The 12,541-nt window shown below is 48.9% G+C and overlaps 1 protein-coding gene across 1 annotated transcript in view; it reads right to left on the minus strand.

The window, feature by feature from the left end:
• The window catches only part of LOC139057235 (rho guanine nucleotide exchange factor 17-like), a 215,275-nt gene that overhangs the window by 51,650 nt on the left and 151,084 nt on the right, over positions 1-12,541 (minus strand). Inside the window, exons 4-5 of the mRNA XM_070535096.1 lie at positions 6,168-6,245; positions 3,023-3,205 (exon numbers count right to left, since the gene is read on the minus strand). Coding sequence (XP_070391197.1) covers positions 3,023-3,205; positions 6,168-6,245 — 261 coding nt within the window. The remainder of the gene's footprint in view (positions 1-3,022; positions 3,206-6,167; positions 6,246-12,541) is intronic.

A 12,541-nucleotide genomic window follows, 5' to 3' on the forward strand; every position in this document is an offset into this window, starting at 1 on the left:
ATTAGTTGCGAGGCAGCAGTACAACTACCGACATCGCTTTATGGCGCATCGCCAAAGTAGACCTGCTCTTTTGCTTCCAGCTTTACAGTGACACATGTCTATGACACGTTGGGTATTTTGCAGGCGCGGTCATAAACGGACTAAATGTTCACAATACATCGAACAAAAACGATAATACGATATTACGCTACTCACTCCGCATACATGTCACAAAAGTTGTTGCCGCTAAAGAAGCGAGGTTTCGCCGGATGAGAGTTAAAGTGGCGCCGGGAGAGCCGGCTGACCGGCACCACGCCGGCGCCGGACAGCGAAGCCAACCAATTGTGCAACGCTGCCGCGATGGCGCGCTGGCGTGCGCCGTAAAAACGCTATTCGCTGCTTGCCTATCTTTCTTCCTTACTTCCTTTCTTTCTTTGTTTTTTGCAAAATGGCGATCGTATAAAAGTGCGTCCTCGCGGTATTCTCAAGGACCGAAAACTTCGCGACGTCGTCCATTATGCTTTCGACTCTTCGTACCGTACACCCCTTTTCGTTTGAGTGCATATAAACGAGCGTTTGGCCGGTTATAAATTATGATGCAGAAGTGAGTGTCTAAATCTTGTGCAGCACGCGCTGGAGGGAATCTTAGCAGGCGGCTATACAGTTGTTCCACTGCGTGCAGTTAAGCGACAAAGCTACAATAAAAGGCGCTTTCTGCACATAGCAAATGAAAAGTGCGTGCTATGAAAAGTGGGCGATGGAAATAGGCAGAAAAAAAAGAATGAAGGAGACTTTTCCGGATTAGCTGGTCTAGACTAAGACGAATGGCATCATACCATTCAGCCACCATGCAAAAACCTGAATCAGCGAGCGTCGCAGAGCCAATAATTCGCAGAAAGATGCATAAACATAAAGAAATCCAGTAGCAACTGTAGTAGAATCCAGTAACAGCCTCTGAGTAGCTGAGCGGCGGTTGGGCTGCGGGCGCCACTAGGACCTTTGTTTCTCTGGTGCTCGCAGCGGAATGCGGTAAACCTTTCTAGAACGCTTACAGAAAGCGAGATGTCAAACTGGCACCGCAATGACTTTTTTTTTATCTTCAAAGAAATAAATGCTGAATTGCAGGCAAATACAGGAGCGTTAGCCTTTTAAATATTTGTTTCACATTCGCTGTGCAAAAACTGACAGTCACTTAAGTATTCTTACGTGATTTAAATGCGAAAGCGCAATGACTTCTCTAGTTAGTTGGTTACGTCTATGATAGGTGACGTCATACATTGTCACGTGTCTTTCACAGCTCTACCTTAATCCACCTTGCTCTAATTTGTACCTACCTTAATCGCCTTGTTCTAATTCGTGCCAACCTTAGAGGGACACTAAATGCGAATATTAAGTCAAGCTAAAGTGACTGACTAGTGCTCCAGAATCTATGAGGCGTTAATATTATCGCGAACAGAGCCTTAACAATCGAGAAATTGAGGTAAATGCAGGACATGATTAGAGACTCCAAAGCACTCCTCAGTCAAATTCTGTCACAAGTAGTGAACCAATCGTTGCAGAAAACATCCTTGCATTACATTATAAAACGAAATAAAATGCTACTTGTTCAGCTCCATTTCCTCTTTAGAAAAGAGAACTGATTGAAATTAGCCGTGACAACAACGCGGGCGGTCGAAACGTTTCGTTTTCGCTCGACTCCGCACCGCCCACGCTTCCGCGTTTCAATAGTTTCGTTATCGCGCAGTGCTGCGCTGGATTTGCTGGCCCGCGAAGCTCGCACAAACTGCAAGTAGCAGATAGCAGAGAATTCAACTTCTATGTGATGTTGCAGGATGCCCGAATGGCCTACGCCACTTGACCGAAAAGCAACTGCAGCGACAAATCCACCGCTCTGTCTTGGCTCAGTACCTCCGTCTGTCGGGCGGTGGTTTAATCACCGACGGCCGCAAAGGGTGTTGATAGCGTATGCGACGTCCCACACCCCCGGTTGATTGGCGGGAGATTTGAATGTCGAAAAGGGTATTCGGACCCTTCAGATACAATTTCCTCGTAAACTATGTCTTTTTTGGCACGAAAAAAGCGTTGTAAGGTTTCTGGAATTTCATTTAAACAGTGCACGCCGACTTAGTATTTGTCTTTAGCGTCCCTTTAATCCGACATAGTCTACTTCGCTCTAATTTGTACTAACCTTAATCCACTTAAATTCACCTTCGGTCAATTTACTGCAGCTTAAGTCACCTTACTCTAACTTGTTCAAACTATAATTCTATATTAGTATTGATGTTATACAAGACGCGGATGACGTCACTGGTGATGATTTTTTTTATATATACATCGTTGTGGACAAAAACCGCTTTTTCTGCCTCGTGGGTCATGTAATGTTTTCGCATTAAAGTGGGCGTTCAGAAATAGGAGGGAGCTGCAAGAGAGAGGGAGGGCGATATGCTGAGCAGCCGCACCGGGTGCCGGGAAGTCGATTGCACCACTGAGAATGAGCATAAGGTGCGCATATCCGCGCGGGTGACAGATTATCTGCAATAAGGATCCGAAGTTATATTTGCCAAGTAACGAAAGAGGACGCGATGTAGAAATCTTCACGCACAGAAAAACGTGTCAAGCCCGGCACGCAACGTCATCGATGGCAGCGTCGCAATCTCGTCTGCCAAAGCGATTGCAACTTGTCTGCGGTACGAAACCACACATCCAAAACGAGTGCTTGTAAGAGGGCGCTCAAAGATAGCCATGTATAGAGCTACTCTATATACTCCAGTCATGCGCTCCTCCTCCCCCGCTACTAGCCATGTACATATATAGCCGTGTACAGAGTTGCTGCATAATGTAGAGAGGAAAAGTTTAATGGTATCTGAACAGGTTGGCCCAGCGAGAGGCTTGGCATGCTACTCCGGCTGACATGGTAACGGATGGAAGAAAGGAACAGGGGGAGGGGGGTGCTTTCATATATATAACTTGCAATAAATCTGGTCATGTACGGTGCGCGATCTCATTTGCAATGTTGGGAAGAGAAGGAGCACCCATAGCTTACCGCTTCGACAAAGACGTCGCCCACTTTCTGGCGGGTGTCCCAGCAGGAGAGCCTCTGGCGGAGCACCTCGAGGAATGCTTCGTGGTGGCTCAGGATCTCGGGGATCATGTAGAAGATCTCGTCCACCAGGCTGCTGTCCACCGTGCCCGCAGTGTCCGGGCTCTTCAGCGGACGCATGTACTTCTGCGAAGATCGTGGAACAGTCGCGCACTCATCCTACTGATGCACTCGGCAAACAAGTCGCGATGATTAACGACTGCCTTAAATCGGATTTGTCGGCACGGAGAACGCCAGGGTCATGCGCTTCGCCAAAGTGATTGATTTGTCGACTGGTAAGCGGATTGAAGAATACACTGAGTGATCTATTGATTGGTCGACGTATGACTGCCTGTGGTTCTTAAAATTCCACATAAGCCTATATAGTTAAACGAGCGTTTTTTGCATTCCGACCTTATGTATTCTCACAAGTCTTGGAGGTGTCCCTGTACATGCGCGGCAACTCCGCGCCAGCGCTACGACGGGCTACTCAAATGACCGTAAAAAAAGTTACGTGAATGGTTGCTTACTTTATGTTAACCTCTCGTCCTCCATAATGGTTACCCACTGCTTATATTTAGTTCATCTTTCCCTATAAAACCTATTTTTCTGCAACACATCCAGCAGCCTGTCTCTGTAGTTATTTACTTATCCATACGACGAAGTGTTTGCGAACTAGGACGCTATTTCTCTAGCTCAGCTGTTTTATTTTTATTTCTGCGTACATCTTTGGAGGGATATAAAACTTTACTTTGTCCCTGATGGGGTACAGGGGTGGCGGGGGTCGGGAGACTAACCCCCAATCCCTCCCCCCCCCCTTCATTACACCACGGCGGCCAGTCCTTGCTTTCTTGCGGCGTCTTCGGTCATCCGGACGGCCCAGAGTTGCTCCTCTGGGTCCAAGCTACGCAGCAAAGTCGCCTACTGCTCAGCCGTAGTTATGATGCGTGTAGTGTTAGTGCGGTAGGTGTTGGTGGGTGAGGCTTTGGGACATTGCCAGATAATGTGATCGAGGTCAGCGCGCGCTTCGCACGCTTTGCAGAGTGGGGAGTATGCATCGGGGCAAATGCGGTTGTATAGCACGGGGTTCGGGAAAGTTCGTGTCTGAAGTAGTCGCCAAGTGGTGGATTGAGATTTATTCAGCGTTTTGTGTGCTGGGGAGTAGGTAACCGCTCTCTGCGGTAGTGGAGGAGGATTTCTCTGAACGTGATCATTCGGTCCCGCGCGTGACAGCGATGCAGAACAGAGGGCTGGTCAGGATCGGATGACTTAGGAGAAGGATGATGCGCCCGGTGTGTGAGAGCTCGGGCGGCATCGTGGGCGGCTTCGTTTCCAGCCAGACCCGAGTAACCAGGGGCCCAGATGATCTGGACGCTGCGTTGCCTTGAGGGAGGAGTGCCAGAGAGTATCTTCTGCGCATGAGGCGTTATCAGTCCTCTTGTGTAGTTGCGAATGGCCTTTGGAGAGCCGGCATGGTTCGTGGCGCGGATGCAAATTGACGTCCCCGTGCCTCTGCCGGGAATGACGACTACGGCGTTCCGACTTCGACTTCGGATCGCCTGGCACATCCTGCTGAGTGAAAATTATTTTCAAGGGCGAGACTATCCCTTCGCACGTCAAGGTGGGCCACTTTAGACACCCTGTGCGACCATTCATCCCGAGGCCACTGCAATGCCGCAGTTGTATGCGGCTGTGACACGTGAGCGCCGTGTGCGAGAACACGAGAGTTTGCTCACGCTGCAGACTCTTGTTCAGCTACGGTTCTCAAATGCACCAATTGCCTTGGGTCCCACGACGCTTCCTCGAAGGACTGCCCCAAAATGAAGAAGGAAAATGCGACTTTGAAGCAGATGGCGAGAGACCATTCGTCTCGTCGGGAAGCTGTTGCAGCCGTTAGAAAGCGACGTTCCCGACGCCGTCGGACTTCGAAGAACGCTGATGCCTCTGTGAAGAGTACGCCTCATTCGACAACACCTCCTCCGCTGCCCCCTATACCTGGCATAATTCAATCTAAATCTGACAAGGTCACGGTGGAGAACGATATAACTTGGTCCGCACTACTAAAGCAACAGCCAAAGCCAGAACAACGGCGGAAGTCACAGCCGAAGCCGTAGCCGATACCGCAGCCGATGCCACAGCCGATGCCATAGCCGATGCCACAGCCAGAGCCGGAGCCACGTCAAGTGATACAGCTGCGCACGGCTGTAGAGTGCACAGCGCGGGTTTCTGCCAAACTGCCCGAAGAAGACTGGCAAGTGGTTACGATGCTCCGGTTTCTGATGAATACTTTTCGAATGCTCTTGAATAACCTGCACACTCCGTCAACGCAAAGTGCAATGCAAGTGCTGGATGCTCTCTATTCAGTACTTGCAACTCTTGAGTAAGCATCACGGCTCACCGACATAATTCTATTCGCACTGAAGTCAAAAAGGCTGGGGTTTAGCTTAACAATATACTGCCACGCACTGCAACGTACTGCTGACGCCCACCGGCTCCTTGGTCTTCACTGGCGACTTCAGCGTGCATCACCAGCTATTGGGAAGCACCAAGATTAGCCTCAGACAGCAGAATGACGGCAGCCTAACGTACCAGCGGAGCACTTGCTTGAACTTGACTGATTTCCAGGCGCATTGCGGCGTGCACACACGGTGTTTCCTCCATCCCGCTTTCCTCTTTCTGTTCCCCTTTTTCGTTCCCCAGTGTAGGGTAGCAAACCGGACGCTCATCTGGTTGACCTCCCTGCCTTTCCTATCTTTGCTCTCTCTCTCTCTCTACTTATCCATACAACAGATAACGCTATCTTCTAATGAAGGAGAAGAGACCGTTGGAAGAAAGGAACAACTGCTGATGATGAAGGTGACACGGTCCGCCACACCCGCGACCAAGTAGACGGCCGATCATTAGAGCGATACCACCAACTCCCAGAAGGCCCGAGAAGGCAGGCCATGTACTTTTTCCGCGATCATGCACAAACCGTCTTTGAATCACTCATATCGTACACGTTGATCTGACGATGAAGGAAGTGACATCATCAACCAAGCGTCGTGCATTATGTGCAGATGTCACGTTAGGCAGGCTGACATTCTTATGGGAGGGTGACGATACTTACATTGACCAGAATCTGGAGGCTCTCCACGTAAGACTTCTCCGTGTCGTAGAGCTCCCCGACGACATGAGTTCGTGTGTCCTGCACAGAAAGAAAGGCGACAACGTCACGACATGCTCGACCAAACCCGTGGCACGAGATTTTCGCGTGGTGCTAGCCCACGTAAGGTACATACACTTTTAGGCACGTAGCGAAAACGCAAACGCTACTAAAACACTGACAAGCCCTCCTCACTTTCGGCAAGAGGCAAATGCCTTGTTGAGGGCTAGTCAAGCTGGACGTGCACAGCCATGTCACTGCAAATCGCAGCGAGGACTCGACCCTGAAAAACAGAGGCCAACTTCGTCGAAGGCGTCACCATGCTTTGTCGTGTAAGGCTTCGAGGACCCGGAATTTGGGTTCAACGAAAATGTTTCTCTCACTCTCTCCTCATTCGATCGCACGCCGCGTCCTCTAAATAACTTTCACAGAAATTTGGAACGGCTGGTAGAGTCTGGCCAAAGCCGCTTGAAGACTCCGTCATACAATGTAGCATGAAAAAAGAAAGGAAAAAGAGAGGAAAAGAGAGGTAAGGAAGTGTGCGAATCATTTTAGTTCATCCTTACGTAGGTCTTATATTCTTGGCCTAGTTTACATGAGTTTATCTTGAAGGATTCGGCGCAAAGAGCGGACACATGAGACTGCGCAGAAAGAAAGGCGAGAACGTCACGACGCGTTGAATCAAGCCTGTGGCGCAAGAGATTCGCGTACAAACCAGGACAGACCCGTCCTGTTTCCCTCGTCTCACACGTCCGCTCCTTTCTTCCTTTTTGTTTTCTCGCCGAATCTTTAAAGTTTATAGTTTCTCGTGTCTGTCATTAGGGACTGTGTCATGACGAACGGACTCGAAAACGTGCATGCACAAAGTTCCACTGTGCTGTTGTCCACAACGCATAAACGACCAAAGCGCAAGAAGAATAAGGCGGACTCCTTATCGGATCACACGACACGAAAAAGTTGCACTCCCCTGCACGCGACACTTGACCTGTAATCTTACATAAAAGTATGTTAGTTCGGAATCCTTGACATCTTTGACGACTTCAACTGCAATGTTCAATATTTTATTTTTATTTGTTTAACAAACATGCACCTAACGCTTTTCCAAAGCTACTACAGACCAAAACAGCAGCGTATAAGATTAAATCGCTACACAAATGCAAACATAAAATAAACATTTTGTCTCATGCCTTCTGCAGAGCCCAAATAGTTTCTATTAGCCCATGGTAGTCATTCAGAAACGGCAACTATACACGGGACATGTTTCAAGCACATAATTTGTGGCGTTGCGTTGCCCCGGTGTCTTTGCGTGTATTTTGCGCCTCAGCACGTCAAGGTTAATACCTTTAGCCGGCAACCACGTGAAACACGTTTTGACAGCTCATACGCGGCACTCGTGCGTAACGCAAAACCGACGCGTCCGCGCAGAAAATACGCCTGAAAATGCGTCACATGTGGTCGCCGCCTAACGACAGAAGCCTGAACGACAACCGGCGAAGAGAGCGAAACGAGCGAGTGCAGAACCCAAGCACGATTACGCGCCGCCACGTGGAACACCGCCAACATCGTTCTGCAGCGACAGAGACGCGTATGCGTCACAGTTTATGGCACAAACGATGGCAGTAGAGGGCACGGTGCGGAGGATTGGGGTTCGGCTCTCCCCGACGGCAAGTTTTTTTTGTTTTTTTAGAGCGCAGCTCTTTGGCGTCCGTTCCTGGGTTTCGCGTCGTCGTCGGCGTTGTCGTCGGCCTCGTAACCAGCTCCGCCCCCCTTTCATCCCCCCAGCGCTAGCAGCGACCGACTGATACCGCTGGATGCCGCTGACGCCGCTAGAGAGTCAAGATAACGTGACTGCATAGAACACCGTCGCCGCCATGCAGAAAGAGGAGGAAAGGGTCCCCCCCCCCTGTTCTTGTGTGGCGGATAGGGGGCTCTTCAGTTGCCGACGCGCCGGTTATTTCACGTAGGCCCCGGCACGTCGACGAATAGACCTGGTTCTTAGCGCTGCGGAAGCGAGGGTATCATATTGTTTGTGTCGGCATCGGCGGCGTTGTCCCTGAAACCAACTCCGCAGCTGGCGTAGACTCACTATCGGCGTCAGCGGCATCAGTCAGTCGCTGCTATCTCTTCCCTCCTCCCTTTATCGTGTTGTCCGCTTGCTGCGCGCGCTTCTGCCCCCATCGTTTGCCGCTGGGTGTACACGCCGCCCCCCTCCCCCCTCTTCCTGCGAGTTTCCGGTTGTCAAAGCGCCGGCTCGAACTTAATTCCTTTCTTCGCTCCTCCTCCAATGCAACCCCTGTGCGGTGGCAATCAGAGAGCCAGATCGGTGGCGGCGGATCTGTATATGTGCACCGCCCGAGCCGAAATTGCCGCTGCCGTTCGCCCTGTGCGGTGGCAATCAGAGAGCCAGATCGGTGGCGGCGGATCTGTATATGTGCACCGCCCGAGCCGAAATTGCCGCTGCCATTCGCCACTGCGAAATTATCTGCCAGTTCTTTCTGAGCCATGAGCCATGCTGCTGCTGCTGCTGCTGCTGCTAAACGAGCTGCCAGAGCAGAGGCCCAGCGCCGTCGCCGTCAGAATCCAGAGGTGTGTGCCGCCGAAGCAGAAGCTTACCGTCGCCGCCGTCGAGATGATCCAGGAGTACGCGTCGCCGAAGCAGAGGCTAAGCGCCGCCGCCGAGAAGACCCTGCCGTTCGCGCCGCCGAAGCGGAGGCTCATCGCCGCCGTCGTCGGTAAAATTTCGTCGGTAAAATTCTGTGATAGCGCATACATGTGTTGCTCGATTTCTTTGCCTCAATCTATCGAAAAGGTGAAACAGCTTATTTGCTGCGCTCAAATTTCGCATTAGGAAGTAACGTAATCGTCGGTAATTTTTTCGTCGACATTCAGTTTCCCTTTACTTTTTGCTTTCTACATTCCTATTAAAATAAAAGATAACTTCCCCTATACTTTCATATCCTCATTATCTGTTCGCTTCATGTGGTTGTAACCATATGGTTCCCGACTACGTACCTGGAGGGTAATCTGGCGCCACCGTCTATGGGAGCTCTCTAACGAGCGTTGTGCCGTCATGGGAATGACGACATATGGGTGTGCGAAACTTGTGTTGGCTGGTGTTGTAGCAGGCTTCGTCTAAAACGTGGATACGGCTACACAGATAATGCGTTCTTAAAATAACATTTTCATAAAAGGTTTTCAGTCACTCATCTAACATTTTTCAATCAAGTTTACGGCCATACATTGCATAATCAAGCGAATAAATGCATAAACAGACGACAAAGTGTCCCGAAGCGAGCGCGAATCTTGTCGCCTGTCCTCAAACTTTAGCGGCCCGCTGATACTTTTTACGTGCCATCTAACTGTACCTCCAATTACAAGCCCTCATACTTAAGCAAAACGTGCTTTTTGTGTAAAAATAAAGCTAAAACTGCTCCTTACATGCTGTTTTAGTAGGAAATGAATCATTGTGACAGACGGAATAGTGCTAGCCAGGCGCGTTTTCAAGGTATCCTGGCTCTGCGAGAAGGACGCCAACTGGAAGTCACCACATACCGGCATTTCTATGCATCAAACAATGCAGCAACGAGAGATTACTCTCTAGGTACTATAGTGAGAGACTCCCCGGTTGTGACAAACAAAAATCGGGCCCCTAGGTTCCTCTTCTGTTCGTTCAAAGCGCTCTTACAACATTCTGGCAATGTGAAACATAAAATGTCAAAAAGGTGATGACACGTGCTCGCCTTCCGCGCATATAAGAAACTATAGCTGTGAATTTCGAAAAAAAAAGGAAAGGTCAGTCGGCTCAACAATACAGTGTTTTGGTATTCTCCCGGTTCCGTAGGTGCTGCCCTAGCTGTTACCAGAGGTCTACCAAGTTGACATCTTCAAATTCCCTGAGTTTTCCAGGTTTTCCCTGAATGCCTCTGCGAAATTCCCTGAGTGAAACAGAGCTTTGTTTTATGTCATGACAGGCTGACACCATGTCGCCCGATGCTATCACTCTCTAGTAATGGATGGATGGATGGATACAACTTTCTTGTACGTCGAGCAAGATTTAACGCGACTCGGGCTCAGGTCTCCCACGGGGGAACGTCAAGGCCCTACCTCAACGCCGCCTCACGGGCTTGCTGGACTGCCCTCTCTAGTAAGGATGCTAAAATATAATATAGCGACTTAATCCAGTTTAAATAATAAGGAGTAGTATTTATTTTATTCAAAAAGAAAGCAGAAGGGAGGGGTTAGCAAAATGGAAAGCGAATAAATTATCTTCGAGAAGAATATGGTAAAACCCATTGCAAATCGAGTTGAACATTCTAAAATGCCAATAAGAAGGAGATGCATACAGAAGCAAATATTTTCGAATATGAGCTATTTCTATCAAATGATAATAAGCTCATTCGTAAGAAGCCCGAACTTTGTCACAAGTGAGATTCTTTCTCAACAGCTGGTAAGTCAACCTCTACTGTCCTGACATACTCTCAGGCCTCGCACAACGCTTCAGTGTTACGTTTCACTGATATAAAGAGTTTATTTTGGTTTCGATAGGGGACACCTGCCTTTCGGCGTTATCTGACACTTTGTTTTTTGACATCAAGCTCCTTCAAAGAAGCAGCGGCACACTTCCTTTCTTGTCTATTCCTCAATGCGTAGGCCCTTTCTGTTATCGTCGTCTTTCTGTTATCGGCGCATTTGCCGCACGAACCATTTCAAGCATCCTCTTCGTAAGTTTTACAGCCAACGTCCGAGTTTTCGAACTCCCTATGGGCCGCGAGAACGTTCGAAAAATCGGGCATTTGGAAAAAGGGAGGCCGACAAAAAAATGAAAGCGTCTTTTACTGACTTTAAGGGCTCAAATCGCCACAGACACATCCGAAAAAGCCCTGAATGACTGCCAATACAGTCATTAGGCATATCAGTGCTCGTACTGTGACAGGAGATGGCGGGAGCACGCGTGTACAATTAAGCAATACATACTGTGCCCCATGACAATTGCCCCTTCCCACGTTTGTTACGCTTCACCGCAATACTTTCGCGCATGCTTCATGGCGTAACATTTCTGCATTGAGGCGAAGCTGACTTTCGGGAACCGGCATTGTGCAACGCGCCGTGCATTCCGAGCTTCGAAGCCAATCGCTAGAATTAAAGGCGGAATCGGTGCCATTGCTGACAACGGCGAATCCTTTCAATTAAAAATGCGGCACCGAAAGGCAAGAAGCTTAATAGCGATTCTCGACGCAGCTAGGTCGAGCGTTGCCGCGGTGGTGGCTACGGTTGGCAGAGGGTCTGCGTGCGAGAGCGCCGGTTCGTGGCGGCGGTGGTGGCTTTGATTAATGCCGTTTAGGGACTGTGGTCACGGCAAAATGTCCGAAAAATCTGACAGCGAACGGTTCTTGCGTGCGAAATTTCACACGTTCTCATATATTCACTCTATACGGTACGTAGTGGTGCCGCGAAGCCATCCGAATTATCGGGCGTCTGGAAAGTCGGTCGCTGACTTAAAATGGCAGCTCCTCCAGCCGTCGACACGGCGTTAAAGACGATTCGTTACGTTTATACTCTGTTACACGAGCCAGCATTACCCCGGCTTTCGTTCCCTTTCGATAAAATTACAGCTAATTTTCCTTGGCGGAAGCACAAATTCTCCGAGTTTTCCTTGAGCATATTCAGATTGTTCAAAATCCATGAGAATTGCTGGTTTTCCTGGTTTTCCCGGTTGGTAGACACCCTGGCTACACTTCTAAAAACATTCAAATCAAGTCGCCATGCCACAGCCTAATGACAGCGGAAAAATAAAAGAAAAGAAAAAAGAAACAAAACGATTACTGTACACCAAGGTAACGGATAAAGTGCTCCATTGTTCGAGCTCGACGACAACCGCGAGCCAAATGTTGAGCAGAGAACGAGATGAAGCGGAGGAGAGGAACAGCTAACGAGCGACCCAATTTGGAAGCTGCGCGATGCAGACGCCAGCGCCAAGTGGCTGTTGGATAAACGGCAGGCACAAATTTTATATATATATATATATATATATATATATATATATATATATATATATATATATATATATATATATATATATATATATATATATATATATATATATTATTTCTGCTATGCGAAAAGGAGTAACCATTACCATTACAGAATGACTACATCAAATCACGCTGTCAATGCTCGCAGTGTCAAAATCACGGTATCAATGTGACAATGTCAAGGAAGGCCAGGACAACAGCCAATCATGAGCGCCTCCATGCTGGATTATATAGAAGGCGGACGGGCAGACAACTAAAAGGGCTGCAGCTTCGATCGTCACGTTTTGCGAGCTGTAAGAGAAGGTG

The sequence above is a fragment of the Dermacentor albipictus genome, chromosome 3, assembly GCF_038994185.2.
Source record: "Dermacentor albipictus isolate Rhodes 1998 colony chromosome 3, USDA_Dalb.pri_finalv2, whole genome shotgun sequence".
Taxonomy (NCBI): domain Eukaryota; kingdom Metazoa; phylum Arthropoda; class Arachnida; order Ixodida; family Ixodidae; genus Dermacentor; species Dermacentor albipictus.